The sequence below is a fragment of the Epinephelus moara genome, chromosome 18 (genome assembly GCF_006386435.1).
Source record: "Epinephelus moara isolate mb chromosome 18, YSFRI_EMoa_1.0, whole genome shotgun sequence".
NCBI lineage: Eukaryota > Metazoa > Chordata > Actinopteri > Perciformes > Serranidae > Epinephelus > Epinephelus moara.
Window position 1 is genome coordinate 20,451,178 of NC_065523.1, and position 21,954 is coordinate 20,473,131.

General features: G+C 43.3%; 2 protein-coding genes across 3 annotated transcripts; one reads left to right on the forward strand and one right to left on the reverse strand.

Moving 5' to 3' along the window:
- Positions 1-735: 735 nt before the first annotated feature.
- samd1a (sterile alpha motif domain containing 1a) lies at positions 736-10,375 on the forward strand. Of its 2 annotated transcripts, none has more exons than XM_050068858.1 (7): positions 736-1,255; positions 3,749-4,103; positions 4,462-4,601; positions 4,736-4,796; positions 8,925-9,006; positions 9,306-9,420; positions 9,792-10,375. In XM_050068858.1, the coding sequence occupies exons 1-7, from the start codon at positions 893-895 to the stop codon at positions 9,936-9,938; spliced, it is 1,263 nt and encodes a 420-aa protein (XP_049924815.1). In that variant the 5' UTR covers positions 736-892; the 3' UTR covers positions 9,939-10,375. The 2 variants fall into 2 exon arrangements, with proteins under 2 accessions (XP_049924815.1, XP_049924814.1); XM_050068857.1 differs by having other exon boundaries at positions 737-1,255; positions 4,459-4,601.
- Positions 10,376-10,522: 147 nt separating this feature from the next.
- On the reverse strand, positions 10,523-21,582 carry tecra (trans-2,3-enoyl-CoA reductase a). Its single transcript, XM_050068875.1, has 11 exons — positions 20,885-21,582; positions 19,210-19,261; positions 19,063-19,107; positions 18,856-18,959; positions 16,453-16,568; positions 16,127-16,232; positions 15,904-15,976; positions 15,772-15,815; positions 15,604-15,661; positions 15,413-15,501; positions 10,523-13,550 (listed from the first exon to the last, which is right to left on the reverse strand). The coding sequence occupies exons 1-11, from the start codon at positions 21,050-21,052 to the stop codon at positions 13,377-13,379; spliced, it is 1,029 nt and encodes a 342-aa protein (XP_049924832.1). The 5' UTR covers positions 21,053-21,582; the 3' UTR covers positions 10,523-13,376.
- Positions 21,583-21,954: the final 372 nt, after the last annotated feature.

Below are 21,954 nucleotides of genomic sequence, written 5' to 3' on the forward strand. Positions count from 1 at the left end.
AAATAAATAAAAATAATAAATAAATAAAAAAATAAAAATGAAAATAATTAAAAAAATATACATATAGAAAATAAATAAAAATAAAAATCTATAAAATATATATAAAAATATATCATTTTTATTGGATTTAATAAAGCAGTATTATAATGATGATGATGATGATGATGATGATGATGATAATAATAATAATAATAATAATAATGACTGAGGACAGAGAGAGGTCCATTGCATACAACACACAAAAAAAATCTGTGTACAAAAATACGATATAATAAATACTATATATATATATATATATATATATATATATTAACATAATTATTTTTTTTAAAAAAAAAATATGTACACAATGTACACAATGCTGCATTCATTTTTATTTTGTTTTTTTTTAAAAATATATTTATAATTATTTGCCGACTTTTATTGTCTACTTAATTCTGTCGTGGTTTGATCTCTTGGTAGGGCAACACGTGGGGGTCAAAATTCTCAGCTACGCCTTTGGTTACTTAAACTGATCGTGTGAAGCTACAGATGCACAACATGTGAACAAGCTTCACTAACTACACTAAAAATTGGCGTCACAAATGGCCACCTTTTGCACCCATAATGGCCTGGCGCACATGGGGCCCCGGGTGCGCGCGCTCGTCCCCGTCCAGGACTGCAAATTCCACCTTAAACCCCCTGTCGGGTGAAAGTTTGGTTTGGAACTCCGTCGGTCCACCTTAAGCGCACACGCAAACGCAGGAGGCGTACAGCGAGGTTTCCGCTTCTCAGTTGGGCTCGGACCGCGGCTCGCGAAAAAAGCACCGTGTGTAACGTACGAGGTTGACGCACCAAGGTAAGAAGTAAAAGCAAGAAGAAAGAGAACCGAGCGAGCAGGGGGAAAAAAAAGATGTCTGAACCCAAGTACCGCGAGTGGATCCTGGACACTATCGACTCGCTGCGGTCGCGAAAAGCCCGGCCGGACTTGGAGAGGATTTGCCGAATGGTCCGGAGACGACACGGGTCCGAGCCCGACCGAACCTGCGCAGAACTGGAGAAACTGATCCAGGAACAAACCGTGCTCAAAGTTAACTACAAGGGCTCTATCTCGTACCGGAACGCCGCCAAGGTTCAGCGGAGAAGCAGAAAAAAAGACGATGTAACGTTAACGACGGCTGCGAGAAGGAGCGCGGTGGAAGAAGCCAGTCACTCTGACTTAAGCAACGGGGACAGCGCTTTCGGTCCCGTGGACCAGGACGAGGAGGATTTGGAGGTATGTGGTGGAGGTTGATGCTTGGAGGCATGTTTCACGAGCTCACATCTCATTGTCATCACGTCTTAGTACATTAACAGGTGGAGGTGAACGCTAGGCACGGGTGGTGTGTGGTTTAAAAGACATAAACGCGTGTTTTTTGCGTGTACACGGGGAGTGGTGAGGGGAGTGATTTGCAAGTGCACCCAAAACTGCCGCAGACGGGGAGCGGCGGTTGGACCTCGCTCGAGCGCTGCCGAGGTGGAGACGAAAAAAAAAAAAAAACAACAGAAGGTGCGCGTGTAGTCAGAGTGTGGCATATTTAGCATAGCGCCGGTTGCTGCGCACTTTTAACGGTCGATTTTAGCGCATAAATACAAGACAGGAAAAGTTGCACCGTCGCTGCCCGTCCGCAACAACCCGAGCCACCATTATCGGGAGCAGAAAGCGCTTTTCGAGCCCCAAACTCGGTGCTGAGCGAAGGGGAGGAGGACTCTGCTAAGCTAGCAACAGAGGACTAGCCGCAGCCCGGAAGTTGGTTGAATCCACTTTCAAAATAAAAGCATCCACATACTTGCTTGCCTGTTAGGGTTTCATTTTGAAAGCTTGTACTGGAAGTGTGTGTTTTCATTGTCACAGACTTGTATATGTGGGAGTGGGTGAGGGAAAAAAAGTCTCAAACACCGCGGATGTTGGAGCCTGATGGGGGACGGTGGGACATTGTTGGGTTGTTGACGAACACAGGCAAAATCCCAAATATCACCAGAGCTGTGTGCTGACACATATGTTGTCTCCCCGCGACGACATTTCACCCCTCTCCGTCTGCACTTTAACACATGCACATCACTATGTTTTGCCCCGTGGAACAGCCACCAAATCGATTGCTATCTGTGCCAAAGTACTCCTCGCGCAGACACATGCAGCTAATTTGTGCAAACTGCGTCTGTTTTCCGAGCGATGCACGATTGCCGACGCAGTGCATAAGTCGAACCCCTAGATCCATTGTCGGACACGCAGCCGAGCCCGGTCACGTCTAACGCTTGGTGTTGCCTGTTATGGCCTCTCTCGTCCCGTGCAGCAATGGCATCACTTCTCCGTGTCTGGCAACTGTTTGTTGGGAGTATTTCAGACGAGAACACATCGCTGCAAAGTAATGAAATATGGAGCCGGTTGCACTGTGAGAGCTGAACTAACGTGAAGCGACCGCAAACTGTTCGTCCAGCGCTATAGCTGGCGGATGCCCTATCCGATTTGGGTTAAGCTGAGATCAAATTGACTTTGTTCTCCTGAAAGGCGTGTGCGTCGCTGCAAAAACGAATGCGTTTGATTACTTTGTGCAGGCTGCCCCCGGAGCGTGTTATCCGGGTTTTACCTGGATATACGAGGGTCAAATGGAGACAGTAGTGACGTGTCCGATAACGGACTCATTTGCGTTACTCTTTCTGATCTGTCGCTTGCACTGTAAATCGTTGACCCGGTGCAAAGTCAAAGTAGCCTGGTGAAGGAGGCGACTGATGCTCTTTGTGATCGGAATGCTGCGTCGAGTTAAAGCTCGTTTTTTTTTTTATCTGTGGTGTGCCTTGCCGTGGCTCGGCCCCGGGAAGCGCTCCGTTAAAGAGCACAGACACAATGGCGAGGTCTTTACCGCGGCTCCCAACTCCATGCGCACTTTGGAGGAAATTTGAGGAAAGCCTAAAACGCCTCCCATCGGCCCTTTCTGTACTCCCCGTGTGTCAGAATTACCAATCAAGAAAGGCCTGTAAAGACCGGGACGCACCGAGCACATCGGCTGCTTTTTAATGTGAGCCGACATGGAAATCGTGCCGGATCGAGATCCTCCGCGGGGGCATGTTGTTTTTGTCACCGTGTCTCGGTGAAAGTTATGTGAAATGCAGTGCGATGGGTGAATGCCGTACAAGCGGCTCTCCTCTCAGGAGCGGGGCGGGCTTTAGTGCGCTCTTGTGCTCGACTGCTGGGTCTTGCACACGCAGTCGCACACAAGGTAATTTTTTACTCAGAGCGCCGTCGACAAAACCCCCCCAACGACAGGAATGAGTGCGTATAACTACTTGTGTGCAGTCACATAACATTACAGTCAGTTGTTTAATTGCGTGGAAACGCGTCTGTGGGTTGAAGGGGGCTCAGTGTGTCTGCGGAGTGAACGCTGCACCGCAGAAAGGGACGAAAGCAGTCAAAGGCAATAATTTACCACCACAGCGGTCACATTGCGACATCTGTACGAGCGTGTTTTCATGTGACACGCTCAGCCTGCAATTAGTACTCAGTCGTGGCAACAATCCCTTGTAGCCTCGTTGGACTGCCCTGCTTTTTAAGTTGTTGTCAGATAATGAACTTAATTGTTGATGGTGGTAGTTAAATATGTTTAATCCCCTCATGCCCCATTGATCCAAGCAAAGATCATGACACACTTGATTTCAATATTAAATCATAATCATTGGGGATCACAATTACAAAACACAATGAGAAGGAAATTATATGTTGTCTGTTTTGCAGGCTGACACCTCTATGGCAATAGACACAGACAGCAATGCAGACGAAGAGGGGGCCGACGAGAGCCGGGACGGGCAGGACGGACCCTCTCCTGGCCGCCCATATGAAGATGCTGCCGTGCACTGTGCCTCTGTGCGAGCCGCCTCTGCCCCCTGCTCCCCCTCTGGCACTCGGCCTGGCCCCGGCCCCGTCTGCAGCCCTGGCTCAGGTCTGGACTGTGCCTCTTTCCAGAAGGCTGGTGTGAGGCCCAGCTCCTTGCCCCCCTCCAGCCCCAGGGCCCTCACACACAATGACTGGGCCTATCATTCTGCTGTCTGCCCAGCAGAGCGCCAGCACCCAGGAATGCAGAGAGACAAAGGTATTCACGCTGCTAGACACAGTCGAATATGCGCACCCGGCTTTATGGAGCACTGGCATATTGTTTCACATGCAAGATTTATGCTCAGTTTTGCATTGGATGAGAAATAAGGATGCTGGATGGGTGTTGACAGTAGAAACGTCTCAGTTAATATAAGCTAGATTGCATACATTTCCATGGCTTCATGATGTCGTCAAACAAGTGCAGTCATCCATCAGCTTGTTTGTACCAGTTATTCAGGTTTTAATGAACAGCGTTAAAAACCACACATAAAAGAATTTTCAGCTGCATTAGTTTTTTATTAGCACCCGAATTTGCCAATAATAAAGTCAGTAAATTGTTCTCTCTCTGTTAGCAGCAGCCACGAAGCCAGCAACCCCGTCTCCAGCCACCAGTCCCTGCGCTTTGAAGAACAACGTGAAGAAAGAAGATGGAGGCAAGGCGGTGGATAGTGGCCTTTCATCTGACCAGTTAGTGCCAGACTATGCAGCGGGGCCGGTAATTGTCCTTGAATATTTTTGCGACAAACAACACCACCTGTATACATCTCTCCCCTGCTTCTTTGATCTCGTCGCTTCACACCTGACGCTTTCATATTTAATTTGTTTTGTTGTGTTTCGTGTGGCCAACAGGATGAGACCAAGAATGTATCCGATGGGAGACCACAGGCACTGTCTTTGCCATCTGACAACTGTGAGTAACATATGTCTCAGTTGTTGTTTTTAAAGCTGCTGTGTAGCATGCGTCTTTTTGCAGGGAATAAATCAATCACTAGTCCACACTTTATAAGAAAATACACACATTATGGGAGTTAAGTATTAGAGTGCTGCATGAATAAGTCATAAACACAGAAATGAGTTCCCTTGTCTCGAAGTCGGTCGGTTTCTTGAATGGGTTTTTGGTTAGACGTCTAAAATAAGGTTTGTGGTTAACACAAGCTTGAGAGATTTCCACATATTGCTCTACGACATAAAATATGTCAGTAAATACCCCACTCGTGAATTTTGAAGCTTTTAAGTGTCTTTAAAAAGGCTGTTGCTAACAGGTGGCTAAATGAGACTACAGAACGTCTCCATGCAGAACGCAGTCAGTGTAGTTCAGTGGTTTCTGTCTGGTCCAGCCACGGGGTCCAGATTTCTCCTTAGTCTTTAGTTCAAGGTCCACACAGTTTCATATATTCAGTTGGCCATGTTGTCGAGCTAGTTTGCTGTCTCTGTCAAGTAGTCACTCACTCTACAGCAGGAAATGGCACTTCAAAATAAAAGCTCTGTGGAGAAAATTCACCGTACTTAAAGGAGCTATATGTAAGAAATCTAAAGCAAATAGTCGTAAAATCATCCTAATATGTCACAGAGACTAAGGAATAATGTTCATTTAAGATACTGATCTCACCGACAACAATAGTACAGCCAGAATATTCGCATTTAAAAAACATTTTTACAGTCTGTAAATCATGTTTATGTTTTGAATTTGTGTTTTGGCCTGTTGCGCCACCCACCGCTGTCTACCAGTCACACAGTCAGTAGAGTCTCAGCATCAGTTACAGTTACGACTGAGCTACAGCAGCACGGCAAGCAGCATTAGCAGTGTCCCGGTACATAGCATTAGCAGCCGGCTCCTCCTCAGCTGTATCCTGGCAGCAGCGTTAGCAGCAGAGAAGCCGGACTTGCTCGAATGGTCTGCTGCTGGAAAACCGACGCAGCCCTGCCACGGCAGCCGCCCGTGGGCAAACAAATCAGTCTCCAGCGTGCCGCTGTCCAGCAGCCTCGAATCTGTCGGGGAGGGGGGGCGGACACGACTCGCGGCAGTATTTTGAATTTGAGTGCAGTAACCGTTTTGGCCACATTCTTTCATACATTGCCTTTAAAATCAAAGTGTGTTTTTACAAATTTGACACATCGACAAGTTACTTGCAGTCCATTCAGAATGGACCCGTGACCCACTTTTGGACCGCAATCCACCAGTTGGGAACCACTGGTGTAGTTTGTTCAGAGCCCAAGATCAGCATCCTAGAAGTGGTGTACATTTGTGATGATTATCTTGCAGAACAAAACATGTACATCTCATAAACTTTTGTTTGCCACAGAGTTTACTTCCTGCAGTAATCCAAAATCCAATGGAAAAATTCCTTTGGCTTTTTCAAGAGGGAACCAGGCCGACGCTAACCTTCCCATCGGCCTAAAACAAACATCATCCCCGCAGCACTCTATGACAGCTTATGTTTCAAGTACCGCTCAGGCTGTTTGGGTAATTTGGCCTTTTTGACTAGTGCTTGCCTCGAGGCCTGCTCAAGATGTTTTGAATGCCTCACAAGCTTGTCCAGCTCCCTTCCAATCCAGGTGGTGACTGTTCAAAGTTGTTGCTCAAAACATGCGGCCCTCGTGCAACACTGCACTATTACCAGCTTGGCTTGTAGAGGTCGAAACTGGCAGACTTGATAGAGTTGGATTCAGTTCTGAAATTGATGCATTAGGATTTTCAGTTGAGAAAAATCACCACATGACCATGTAATTAAACACACAGCTGCAGAGGGTTTCTAAAAGCTGTCCATAAAATGGCTGTCAGAGCTGTTGCTGTATGCTTACAGATGGCTCTTAATAATTCAGAAATGATCTTGTTCATATTTTATGGTATGTCTGGGGTTGCTGACAGACAAGGCCACATAAAAAAGATTTTTGTATGGACTTAAGTTAGGGTAAAGTTCCTATCCATCACCTCAGAGACACAGGGTTTGATTCCCAGCAGAATGCGTGTGTTTGCAGAGTTTGTGTGACTTTCTGGCTTTTAATGCAAGAGAAGTGGTTATAGATTTTCCCTCCTTAGTCAGACATTACAAAGAGACTTCCAAGCAAATCACTTACCTGGCACAACAGAAATAAACAACACTAAAATGTTTTTTACCACCACACAAGAACCATGCCACCGTATACTGTACTTAAATATGGTTTGGCTAGCGGGAGCAGTATTCACCTTAAAATTAGGGTTTTGTCCCTGTTATGCATCACATGCATGAACACAGCCCTGCCAGCATCTTGTGACAGTGGGCTGGTACTGTATAGTAAAGCTGCTGTATCAACACTGTACTGAACCGTGAACGAACTCTAATAGGAAAACATACTGTGCCGTGACTGTAAAAGCCTCAGTGTGGCATACCAGCACCGTGGAGAAAGCATCACCTCCATTTCATCCCGACTCTGCTACTGCTGTTGGTTCAATATCACACCATTCAGTGTCAGGGAGATGATAGTGCACATTTAAAACGCTAGAAAGATCATTTCAATTACAGTTTTGTTGAATTTTATTTTGCACATTGTTGCAGAATTGGAAAAAGTTAGAACCATGGTCAGAACCCTTCTTTCTTTCTTCTTATAGACCAAATCACAGTGTTTATTTACAGTAACTTGCGAGTAGAAAACCCCTGCGTCACGAGCATAAAATGAAACAGCGCTGAGCAAACTCTGCCTCAGTTGGTTAGCTTTTAGCCGCCTAAGAAAGCCCACCATACCTAGAATATTTTAACAACTTTATCTTACTGTCAGGCAACCTTTCCTAATGGGGAACTGTAGTCTTTATCTCGAAGCCCTCGGACTACATTGACATCGTCATTTTACTTTGCAGAACACGGAAATTGCTTGGCTACTGCTGCCTCCATCAGTTAGTTAGTGTGTAAGGTATTAGCGGTGGTTAATATTTATCTTGACAGAATGATTGAGTGAACAGATGACTATATAATCAAGCTTAACAAAAAAATAAAAACAAAACATCAACAGACATGCTCGAAAAGGAGTAGGAAGACATGTGCACTTATATAATCCTACATGTCTTGTTTAAAAAATGAAATTGTCAACGACTATCCCAAACTAATTTCCAATCATTAACATAGATACATTGTTTAATTTAGGCATTTTAAATCTTCCATATCTATGTGGCCTATCAGCTGTCACGGTGGGACAGTGGTTAGCATTGTCGCCTCACAACAAGAAGGTTTCTGGTTCGAACCTGGGGTGGGTGTGTTTTATTTGCATGTCCTCCCCGTGTCAGCTTGGGTGTTGTCCGGCTTTCTTCCTCCCAAAGACATGTAATTGTTGACTCTAAATTGCCCGTAGGTGTGAATGTGAGCGTGAATGGTTGTCTGTCTCTTATGTGTCAGCCCTGTGATAGTCTGGTGACCTGTCCAGGGTGTTCCCTGCTTCTCACCCAATGTCAGCTGGGATAGGCTCCAGCCCCTCGCCCCCCTGTGACTGGTTATGGTTATGAATGAATAAATTATATAGATAAGTAAACAACAGTCTTGGATATTAAATAGGCTATACTCCTCATCTAACCTACTCCATAACACACACATCATCATCATCATCATCATCATCTCTGCAATTGAAAACGATTACCAGTTATTTACCTAGAAGTGGTAGTTGTTGTTAGTGTGCCATCACAGTCATTCAGCTTATGAACTCCCCTTTAACTGCCCATTTCCCATAGTCACTCATTGCGTGTTGGATGTTGATATGGTGAGAAGTAATTGGTTTTGATGTGAAATTAACAACGGCAGAATATTTTGATTCCGAAATGTTCACATTCTTTGGCACTGTTGTGTGTTCTCACTTTCTAGGACAAGGCAGAATACTGAAGTGTTTCTCCCACATGTTGTCAAACTGTCACTTTGACAGAAAATCAGTGAAATCAGCTCTGCATTGTGTTTTAGGGAGCACTTGCAGACAGCCTGCAGTCGGGGGTTCTCCCGGAGCACGTCATGACATCCATTAAATTAGTGGTAATATTTGCAGCGCATTTGTAATAACTTTGCTTCCATTTTGTTCACAGGTACATTAAAGAACAAGATAGACATATCCTCCTTCACAGCAGCCGAGGACAGCCTTCTGAACGGTGGCAAAGTTGATGAAGTGTGAGTATTCTGTTATTAAACAAGTCATTACACTCTCCACTAAAAATGCATTTTAGCAAACTCCTGCAATCACGTTCTCTCTCTTTCTACAATTATTTTACACACTCTTGACTTTTATTTTTCTGTAATCGTCTTTAATAATGAATACATTTTTCTGAGGCACAATCTCATGTTTTAAATAATTACTCACCACACAGAAGGCCACATGAATAGAAAACAACTAAACAAGACAGTACCTGCAGAAGAAAGGTCACTCTGTGGTTATGACTCTGACTCTTTTCTGTCTGATCTTCCTCCAGCTCTGTGAAGAAGGAGACCATGAGCCAGAACTTAATGCAGTGGACTGTAGCAGATGTGGCCAGTTACTTCTCAGCTGCAGGCTTTCCAGAGCAGGCTGTGGCGTTTCGAACACAGGTCAGTGCACTACTGCAAAACTGCCACAGAGGGCACTATATGTACACTGAAAACCACACATATCCCATCACCCAGTGCAGTTTTGCAGCCAGTTCATAGTAAGTGTGTTGGACAGTCTGAAAGCAGTGTATGCTGTGACCTGTATCAATTTATTTGTGTACACTAAGCTGTGTGATAAAGGCTGCTAGAAAAGAAAACTGTCTTAATGTGACAGGGAAAAACACCAGATTTAAGACATTTTTAAAAGGGTTTCAACAGCTACTTTAACTTTCTACAGTGTGTGCTGATGGTCATATAAAACACGTTATATTAAAGGATATTAAGCCTTCAGAAAATGCCACATGGATGACTAATTGAGGTCTCTCCAACAGGAAATTGATGGGAAGTCCCTTCTCCTAATGCAGCGCAGCGACGTGTTGACTGGCTTGTCCATTCGACTCGGCCCTGCCCTCAAAATCTACGAGCGCCATGTGAAGGTGCTGCAGAGGACCCACTTCCTGGAATACGAAGACCTCTGAAGTGGTAATAATTCACATGACAGACAGACAGACAATGCTGCATCGACCCAAACGTGCATGCAGTGCCCTCTCTCCCATCTAGATCCTTCCACCCACCTTCATATACAGAATATGTAGAGGGTGAGTGGGGGGGCGGCGATGGCTGCGGTGGAATCAACTTTCACTGTGAGAATGACCAGAAACTGAAAGACAGTCATCCTACCTCTCATTATGGTCTTTGGTTTTCAAATGGTTCTCATTTCACCCACGTGGCCGTTCGATTGCGTCATTAAGGGAACAGACTGGTATGTTCGGAGTGTGTTTTAAAGTGGATGGCAAGAGGAAAAGATGGATGATGCAGCCATTGAATGGACTGAGCCTTCCACCTAGTGGACCACCTGTGGGCGACTGTACCCACGGACACATGACTGCGTAGTGCTGCGAGCAAAGAGTTTGGGGTCCACAAGAACATGTTGGATCTAAAATGTCTCGCTTTATCCTCGCTCGATCTGTAATGGCACCTTCCGTTAGTCCAGGATCTGTTTGTACGTCACACAGATAAACATAAAGCACATCTGTCGTGAGTTTTCCTTTGATTTTGTTACATTAAATATCATCAAAGTGCTGGGAAAGTCGGGCTATCTACATATCTTCATCACACGCCTGATTCCTGACTTATCATGCCACCAATAGCTGCTGATGTTGGATTATGTCTTCAGTGTCTCACAGAGATATAACCAATATGATTTACTACAACCTGCTGGCAAGGCAGTATGTGTATTTCTTTCTTTTTCTATTAGATGTGACTGTGGTCCAACTTAATACAGTTGCATTATGGGGAACAATCGCAGATAGACGTGACCAGGAAAATGTGCAGCCTAATGGAATTGGCTTTCATAAACATACACACACACACACACACACACACACACACACAAAATAAAGTAATAAACTTTGTGAAATGTTATTGTAATACTGAATATATTGTTTTAAATTGAATACCGCTGCTCAGTGCCTGTTTACGGAGCAGATTTCTCGATCAAATGCAATATTTCATGTTATCATCCATTTATGATTTGTCCGGCGTCTCTTTGTGTTTTTATGTAAACCAGCCTCTTGGATTGTAACATTCCATACGATGTAGTCCACATCTCCCGTGTATCTCCTCCCCTTTTTATCTGTAACATTCACACTTCTTCTTCCAGAGTCGCAAATAAAGCTTGTGTCTCTCTCTGTTCACTCACTTGTTTTCTTGTTTATTACACTCATCGCATCAGTAATTTGGCTAAAAACAGTTGTTTTAATGGGTTGGCATAACCTTGTGAGGACAAGTGATCAAATATTGTAAATACATTCAGTTTTAAAAAAAAACCTCTAAACACTCAATGCTCTCTCAGAAAAATTGCAGCAGGATATTTTTTAGAAACAACATCGAAGTTCGTCATTTAATGTGAAGGTTCAGTCGATGCAGCGCTCTGTGAAATGCATTCAGTGAATTCAGTGTGTTATTCTAATGTCCTTTGCCGATATTGTAAAGCACAGTCAAATGGTGTTTCAGTCTGTATTTGCATCTGAGCCATTCTCCAGATTAGTACGAAAATAATCGGGTGGGAAAAGGTCAATGCACGGAAACATTATGCTAGACACGTGATTGGCCTTTGTCACAGCAGACATTTTGACTTGTCATTATAGGAAAATCACAGGCGTTACTTAAGCAGCAATCTCTGGAGATAAAAAAGTGAAGCCAACATGCAAGTGCCAAAAACTTCTAGTTCTTTAACAGCCACTTAAGCCTGGTTCCAGAAGCCAGTCAATCCCCTTAAACACCCATGTTAAAATGCCCAACTTTACAGCAGAGATAAACATGTTTACAGCTTGGTACAAAACAACAATTTTGGTCTCTATAGCTAATTTCCCACCTCATGACAACTGTACAGGGTTAAATTTTTATACAGGTCACCCGGTTATATTTTATCAATGCTTAAAGTTACACATAATTAAGGGTTGGCTGCTCTGAGTGACAAGCTGTCTGCCAGTAGTGTCCTCATTTTCTCAGTCAGATCCACTCCTCGCTCCTCCACAGCTCCAGCCTCTCACCCAAATATGATCACTCCTGGCTCCAAAAAACAACATGGCAGAGGCCAAAATGACGAACTCAAGGCCTCAAAACATGACTCGACAAACCAATGGGTGGCTACGTCCATTATTTTTACAGTCTGCGGTGTAACTAATACCACTAACAATGGTTCTGTGCTATTAAAGTGTCACTGCTGTGAGTATGACAGTGAGGAAGCATGCACAACACTTAGATTATGGGGTATGACACGTGTGCAGTGTAACTGGAACTACAGTGTTGGTGGGGTTACATCAGACAGTGCTGTCTGGGTGCATGTTTTTAGCCTCCTTGGGTGCAGTAGGCCTGACAGAACTTTTGGGTACACTCAACTTGATGGTGGTCGATATACAATAGAATGTTTGCAAATAGAAAGCATGTCTTCATGGTCTTTTATTACAGACTTTTTCTATGATTACAGAATTGTAATTCTCATCATGTCTTTACTTTTTTTAGGAAAATATTCAGACTCAAGGCTGGCTGCAGATGCCTCAGTGGACTGAATTAATCATCCCCCATGTTCTATGATAGCACGCCAGCTATTGAGCCTTTAGCAAGTGCAGACCAGACTTTACCGCACGTGTGTCGTACCCATTGGTATGCCGCGATGTGACTTCTCCTCTTTTTGAAATCAAAGCAGCTAAATGGAATTCAGCCATCACTAATTTTATAATTTACACCTGTGCTTTTCCTACTGTGACGTTTCAAAATGTCTTCCTTGAAAAATGTATGTTGATGTTGGTTTGATGACTTAAACTTGTAGGACATGTGTCTGTGCATGCTGTCATAGTGGAAAACGTGGGAATCGGCATACATTTTCCCCTTCAGATATTACCAGTGTGGAGGCTACAGTCAGATCAGAATACTGCACAAGGCCACAAAGTTGTCAGCTCCAGGCTGCACGCCAGTTTGACAATGAGATTTAGTTTTCATGCTCTGTGGGAAACTTCACTGATCAGGAAGCCAAACGCTACGACAATAATGCGATTCTGAAAAACTAAACAGCACTCTCAAACAAACATGTTACAACTTACCAAAGTAGCAAAATAATCTCTCGTCTTCTTGCTCTTCAAGATCACATATAACATTAAATTAAGACTTTGCTGCATTCAACTCTGATGGCTTCCTCTGCCAGTCCTGCATTCACCAGTCCAACACCTAGCAGCCGCTCCTTGTTATGGAGGGACATGTCAGAAAATGTTACAGAGTCCATATGACCAAAATCCATCCACGCTGTTGACCTCAGCACACACTTCCTGACATCAAGTGGATGGAGAGGCCCTGAAGAAGGCGCCCATCAATGATAAGGTGGATGTGGGTTGCGTTCGTCGTTTTTCTGCCAGGCTCTACAGGATGAAGGGGAGAATGGAGGAGCGCAGGGTCGGGTAATTGCTGAACTCCTTTAAGTAGCTGCGGTGTTTGCCTTTGGCCCACACAGCCATCTGGATGAAGGCCACAACAGTAAAGAAAGCCACAGGCACACACTGGGTCATCACCGTGAAGCCGATCCAGGAGCCCAGCTGTGAGCAAGAAGTTTGCAAACATACACAGAAACACACACACAGTGCGATGATGATACATGTGTAGGAGGTAACCAGTAGATGGCAGCAATAGTGCATCTCATATTGCAAGGCACTGTGTACTAGTGCTGCTGGGTTGCACACACATGCACACAGCAGCTGCCTTCGGGATGTGAGTACTGAAATGTGGAAGATTAATAACTAAACTAAGATACTTAACTGAGGTGAGACAAAAAAAAATACCTTGAATGAAATGTTCTTACGAGCAAATTAGTCATAAAGAAGAAGAACATTGACATAATAATTTAACATTAAAGGCTAAGCTCAAAATTTGTGACGTGTAAAGTGACGTGCTCATATGAACATTAAAACAGGTTTAGCTTGCTCAAATCATTCCACCTGTTCATACCAGAGGTGGGACCAAATCATTGTTTTGCAAGTCACAAGTAAGACTCAGGTCGTTGTACTCAAGTCCCAAGTCAAGACAGGCAACTCCCAAATCAAGTCTTAGGCCTAAACTTTGAGTTTTGAGTCCTAAACCATGCCTGCGTTTTAAAATTTGCATTTATTTGTTTAAAAAAAAGTTAATTGGAAGTTGTTGTGTTGCGTTTTGCATATTGCAATTTTGTTGATCAATCATAGTTTTTCTACATGAATGAAATTAAATTTTTCCATTTGGTGCTCAGTAACGTAACGTTAGCTCTTCATGACTCTGTCCTGCAACTTGACTGGATGCTGTCGTATTGGTTCAAACAAAGTGGATCTGGGGAATGAAGTGTCAACTCACTGGGAATGAATAGCTGATTCAGAAAATGAAGGTAAATTAATTGAGTTGTGACACACTTTTAAATAACATACTTATTAAACTTTAGGCTTTAGGGAAAGGTATCAAGTATTTTCGAGTCTGAAGATTTTGTCAAGTTGGGATCTAAAGTCATCAAGTCACGTGACTCGAGTTCACACCTCTGGTTCATACTGGCCGAGTAAAACTCCGTTACTAATGTATTTCCAAGAAAATGATTGGGGGCAAAATTCACAGGTCATTTTCTGTTCAAATATGTATTCTGACTTCCTGAGAACCAAGCTTCTCATTGGAGTGCATTTTTAATTTCTCCTAACTATTTGGGAAAAGTAGGAACTGAAGTATAAAAAACAAAACATTGTCTTTTAACAGTTAGTAGTTTTGGATTTTAAAAAAAAGTCCTCATATGGAGACAATAAGTTTATTTTTTGAAAGTGTATAATACATTTTAAAACAGTTTATTTCAATGCCTGAGCATTGTTGTGCACAAACAAAACTGCAAACAATGCAACATTTGTTTAATGTTTTGTAACTCTATGGGTTAGGTTTAAGTCCCAATGACCCCAAACGAGTACTTCCTAATTAGCTTAGCTTGTTCCTATTGCTAAAATTGGTCAAGTTTGTACTCCATATAAAGCTACAAATGTTATTAAGCGCATATCAACAAGTTTCAACCATAAACTCCGATCAGGTTTGGGACCTTGTGCACTTATGTGTCAGGGTCGGCTGCAGACTGACTGGGCTGTGATCGCTGCCATCTTGTTTTCACATCGATTTGTGTGTTTTGGTTTTACTCCCACTAGATGGCACAAAAAAACGTCCACATACGAGGCTAGCAGGTTTAAGTTAAGCAGAGTGAAGTGTAAGGTGCAGCAAACCCAAAATGCAATGTCCACATATGAGGGTGCAGGGTCACAGGGGGCTAAAGTGTGAGCTACAGCTGTCAAATCGAGTAGATATCTATCATATTTATGGCCTTTTTAATATAACGTTTCCTTTTTGTGTTTTCCAGACAGCATTTTATTGTCCCATTTCCAGTATGAGTGGATTTACAGCTTACCTCGTATGTGTAGTTCGGACAAGAGACCAGCCAGAACATCCATGTAAAGGGATTTTTCGTTGGGTAGGGAATCTTCTTGGTTTTTGAACCTGATATGATGGGTAAAAACAAGCAAACTATTGTAATGTCCTGCACTGTAGGCTCCTTTTTTAAAAATTGCAAGACTATATTCCTTGTTAGAAAATGCTTACCTTGTGATTTGAGGTTACGAAGGGCAACATGGATGGAAAAATTTCCTAACTGACAGAACTGCGGGAATAAAGACATCCAAATACAATGATATTCACTGAACAATTGATGGTTTAATGTCTGGAAGATTCCTTTACTGAGCTATGAATATACAAAGATCTCAAACTTACCAGGAAAATGTAAAGTCCTGTATTCACCTGCTGCTGCCCGTAATCTGTGGACGTGTCACAGGGAAATGGATTAAGATGGCAGTCAACCTCGACTGATGAGTTAAAGTGAGAATTGCAGCAGTCAGCACTTACAGGGTGTGGTGTAGAGAGGGTGGTTAATGTAGTACGCCATCCAAGCTGCAGTGCACCAGTAATAGCCACAGTTCTGGAATAGAGGGAGAGACTATAATAAGTCATACTGTCAAGATAAGGCTCCACATACATTTGGTTCAGATTTCTGAGAATAAGAGCGCGGCATGAAATAATAATAAACCATACATCACACTCAAAGGTCAAAATTATGCAGCTGACTCGCCTTGAATATGTTTCTGAGAGGCATGGTCCCGTGGGAGATACGATGGACAAACATTGTCTCCAGGATTCTCTTGATGTAGTGGAAGGAGTGACACATGCAGGCCAAGCTGCAACAGGACACACACTTAACATATTTAGCTGTGATTAATACATCACCTCACTGCAGTCCATTACACTTGGCCCTGACTCAGTGTCACCATAGCAATACGCTTCACTCGTGTTTGTCATGTTGAGAGGGGGCATCAGTGCAAAGCCTGGGATTGTGTGATTACGCTGCAGCAACATCACAGCAGATCCCTGAAAACATGAAAGAAAGCTGACACTTACTGTACCACCCAGTGCTTGCTGCTGGTGAAGTCATATTTCGGAGAGTAGATGAAGGGAAGGTGGAAGTAGAACATTAAGTAGATGACCAGCGGGCCGACACACTCTGACAGGAAGACCTGAAGTATGCAAAGAAAAGTCGTAAAACGTCTTACATTTTTAAATATTAGAACTTAAAAGTCATTCGTCTTAAATTTGAATTGGCAAGGTCTTAATTGCCACAAACATTTTATCTAGTTTTATTCATTCATCTTTTAATTTCATTAAAGGAAAGAAGGATTTATTGGGATCTAGCAGTGAGGATTGCAGATTGCAACCAGTAGAAACGTGAACTCTCGGTTTGGATTCCTTCAGTGTTCATTGTTGTGAATGTTTTTATCAGGAGCCGAATTGTCTGCAAAGGTCTCTTCCTTTCCAAAACAAACAAACCAGGTTTGGCTTGTCACAGATGGACCACTAGCCCAGCAACGTGTGCGCACATTTTTTCTCTGATAACTTAAGATCCAGACGGTCAGGAGGTTTTTACCAGGAGCTGAATTATATGCAGATGTCTCTTGCGCTTCAAAATAAACAGACCAGGTGATTTAAACCGAGGGGCTACCAACAACAGTGGCTGACTAGACGACGCAAAATCCTGAATGGCCCTATCTAGAGCCAGAGTTTGGTTTGTCTATTCTGGGCTACTGTAGAAACATGGCGGTGCAACATGGCGAACTCTTTGGACAAAACCCCCCCTCCCAATGTAGATATACACGGCTCATTCTAAGGTAACAAAGACACAATGACTTATTTTCAGGTAATAAAGAAAACATGCCGACTATTTTATATTCAATTTCTGCTAATATATCCCCCTAAATCCTACACACTGGACCTTTAAGCTCATCTGCATGAGGGTCCGCATTTCTGATGGTACAAATCTGTCATTTTACTGTGTACTTGCACTTTACTGGTGGCAAAATATAGATTAACCTAATTCACTCTAATAACCATGTGCCTACATAAAACCTACCTCTGCATCTAAACTTACCTTTATGCTTACCTGCAATGCTGTAAAAAAAAAAAAAAAGCTTATATTTTTTTAAAAATTATCTTGAAATGTCTTTAAAAAGCGTTACATTTAAGTTGCTGATAGCTGTAGAGACCCTGTTCTTGGCTTGCAACCAGAAGTGAGAAACATGACAAAACAGCACAAACACAGCAGTCGTGAATGAATTCATTAACAGAATTACAATAAACAGCTACCCTTTCTAATAAAAATACACCAACCCATGAAACTAAAAATATTTTCTCCCTGTTAGATCAGCGCTATGTCAGTCTAAACCCTCTGCCAAAGGAACAGTGTGCAGCTGACACCAGTGTGGCTCTAGTTTCTCTGACAACCCACATATCAAAGCCGTAATCATAAAACAAAAACAGTCCGTCTCATTCTACAACCATTCAGCGTAACAATAATGGTATTCAACATGTGCCTGTGGAGCAAATGAGAGGCTAAGACAGCTTGTAATACCAGCTTTCCACGAATGATATGATCAAGAGTAGCAGCACAGCTGACGGTGAAATCGACCCCTGAATCAGCACCTCTAGCAGAGCCCTGCCTCAGCATGCCTGACCAATAGCTACTGGTGATCTCTGCTCGGGCACTTCACCCACAGTGGCATCATTCCACACCCTGGCAGGGCGCAGAGGGGATGTGTCAGGGCTGGTAAGGACAGGGAATGTAGAGAAGTGGGCGGGCAAGGGTGAGTAAAGAGGCGCAGTGAAAGGCAAGTGAGAGGTCAGGGGAGATAAACACCTTTGGGAGAAACTGGGCCATGAGATTATATGTCCTCGGACAGAGGACAGGCGGTGCAGGAGGTGAGAGAAAAACGAACCACAGCAAATCACCTCTATCTGTCACTGTGTGCTGATATTTATATTCAAGCTACTGAGTGGGTGAGAGAGTGTCTGTTTATATTTTAAGTACAAGAATCTTAAAAGGCCATACCGGCAGTTTTGCATGTTTCAGCCTATTAAGTACAAATGGCGTACACTTTGCCACTGTTATTAAAGGCAAGCCTCTCTCCCTGTCAGCCAGCTGATGAATGCTGCATTCATGAGCCGCACATACACACATCTAGAAGCAAGCGTGCAAGTTAGACTTGAAAAACCCTGTCAGTTCCATCACGTCTTGCATTAAAATGGCTGCTGTTCAGAGAATCATGAATGCTGGAGCAGCGACAAAACATACCACCCTCAAATCTTGGAAAGGTGATATTCATTACAGGGAATGAAGGTGGAAGGCAGGAATCTACTTATACACTTAGCAAGCTTGCAGTATTGTGAAGCATGCATGTTGTTAATTGGCTAAAACGTGCAACACCTCTGTACGGTCCTGCATATTGTGTGTCTGTGCACGTGTGGACTCACGGTCGCCCATGTGAGCTGGGGTCCTAGGTCAGTGAAGTAAAAGCTGGCTGTGGTTCCCACAGGAAGTGTCTGCAGAATCTCCTCATCCCTGAGACACTTGGCCTCTGAGAAACATGACAGCCGAGAGCATCACATAACTTCATCACAACACCTGTTAGTCAGCTGAGACTGATATGTGCAGAATTTATTGTAAAAAGCAGAACGCACTTGGATCCAAACGCAGGGATTGTCTGGCTGGATAATACTTTGGATCTGTTGGAATGGAGAGGAGCTTTACTTCTGACATGCTTGAGAATGCTTGAAAATTAAAATACGAATAAATATGAAATTAAAGATTATTTGTCTTAAACTTACATGATTTTTGAAACAAAGCTTTTATATCCAGAACAGTAGCAGTGGGCTCCACCTGCAAACAAAATGCAAAAATAAGCATCAGTGTGCAGACATACATATGGCATACGTCATTTTACAAGACATGGAGTACTAAAAATACAAAAGTATCTGTATTTCTATCTTCATTGCAGAAGTTTACATTTCGTCAGACTTGCATTTTGCCATTTTCATCCGCCATGCAACCCCTAACGTTTTTCGACACGGCCCTGCACGTTTATACAAGCCGCTAACCATGTGTGTGTCGACCTGCCCGCCTGCCTGTTGGCCCAGTGCAGCACAGGCATGCACCGTAGCTGGAACAGAAAATTCCTATGAGACGAAGAGGGAATTCTCACCTCCTAACCACAGCTCTCGCTCAATAGAAACGTAATGGCTGTACTTGACTGGCCGCCTGTGAAGTAGATGATTATCTGCAAAATTACCCGTCTGCTCACAGTAATGACCCTGCAGTTCTTGAGCTAAAACAAACATGTTTCCTCTGACTTCACTGCAAAGTGAGCACAATCTGTGCTTGTGCTACTTTTAGAACAGAAATGTTTAAATAATTGAACTTTGAAAGGGATTCATTGATAACAAAAGCTGTGGCATTCAAGTTTTCCAGCACAGACTTAAAGCTGGGGTAGGCAGTTTTATTTTGGCAGCATTGGGAAAAAATACCATTATAACCTTTGATAATACTGTAATTGAAATGTCTCAGAGAAAACTAGACCTCTGTACGTCAACTTGCATTGCCTATTTCTCGCCTCAAATGTTTTTAGAATCATATTTTAGTGTACTGCTTAGCTGTAAAATGAGAAAGTTTGCTACTGCAGGTGGGCAGTGCTTTGTTTTGGCTTGGCCAGGTCACAAACTGTGTCACTTTACAACTAAACAGTACACTAAAATACATTTCTGAAAACATCTGAGGCAAGAAATAGACAATGCAGTTACAGAATCTTGATTCATATTTAATCAGCATTGTGTTTGACAGTTGGACTGCAGTTCACGAGCAGTGATTGACGATTCTGTCACTGCATTGCGTATTTATCACCTCAGATGTTTTCAGAAACATATTTTAGTGTACTGTTTAGCTGTAAAATGGCAACGTTTTTGACCTGGCCGTAATGTTTTGAACAGCCAAGCCAAAACGAAGCATTGCCCAACCTACCACAGGTCAAACTTTCTCATTTTCACAGCTAAACAGTGCACTAAAATATGTTTCTGAAAACATTTGAGGTAAGAAATAGGAATGCAGTAACAGAATATAGATTCATATTTGAGCAGTGCTGCCTTGTTTGACAGTTTGACCGCAGCTCAGATGCAGTGATTGACATGATTGACAACTATGTGAGAGACTTCTCGGCTCTGATTGGTTGATTTATGATTCTTACAAGTGCCATTAGGAGCACTATGAGGACGCAGAGGAATATGATTTTCTCACAGATTATCTGCTTCATGTACGATCCTCAGGATGTAGTGACTGTTGTAAAAAATAACCTCCTCTGCCATATTTGCTAAAAAAAGTTACCTACTGTAGCTTTAAATATCTGTGTTTGTCATGCACCTGTTAGAGCAAGTGCTATCCATCTTCTAAAACCATTATGACACATAAAAAGGGTGAGTGTAATCAGAAACCCTTCATCATCCTCACACTCACCTTGTCCAGCAGCAGCAGTTTCTCTTTAGTCTTTAAATCCACGATCTCCACCTCAAAGTAAACAATCCTTTTGGCCTTTTTGGGAGGTTTCGGTTTTGGCCTTGTTGAAGACTTCTTCTCAGGTTCTGCTGAACCCTCTTTCTTTGCCTCTAAAGCGAGTACATCCATGATACCGTTTAATCCCAAATCTCAGTAGCCTTGTGGAGTAATCTGTGATATGTCTGATCACACTGGTTGTCCTCTGCTGCTATGGGAAGCAGCCCCCTGTTCACCCTCAACGCAACTGTCAGTCCAGCTCAAGCGTGTCTTCTTTGGTGTCTTTTGGACTCTCTGAATAGCCCTCTCACTCCAGGAAGAAGTATGAGAGATCATAAACACTTGCTTTGTCCTAGATTGAGTGTGTCCATGTGAGAGAGTGGGGGTGAGAGTGGAGGGAGAGCTGGTCTAACATGAAGTAGACCTGCTCCTCACCCGAATGGCAGCCTCTTCATGATCCACAGCCCCCGTTCATGCTACAAAACGCACTGAAGACGAAACCGGAGAGCCCCAAGACATAATCCATACAGCGCCATTTGCAAGGCTAAATATAAGTCGCCTGATTTGCTCTGCACCAGCTTGGTAACCTTGGGCAGCCACATACAGCCAGTGACAGATGCCAATGTGCTCTCATTAGACGTATAAGACACATCTCCTGTCTGCTCTTCCCTCGCTTGGTTGCACAGTGACGGTCCCATTAAAAGCCTCCACATGCCAACACTTCCCCCCTCCCCCCAAGACCACCTGTGTGGCTGGTATTCTTTTCTCTTTCTGACCTCCATGACAAAGACAGACAGGTTTATTTCAGGGCCTGTTCAAGGTTTGTGTGCCGAATGAGCCACATCGTTTTCCAAAATACCTCAAGGAGGTTTGTGGTGGGAGGAGGAGGGCGAAGAAAATGCTGATTGGGAGAGGATCAAAGATGCCTTTCGTCGCACAGGGTCAACTGATCATCGCGCATAGCCAACTGCATATCTATATTCTGTGGACTATTTATAACCAGCAGGAGCAGTCCAAGCCAGCAGCAAGCAGCA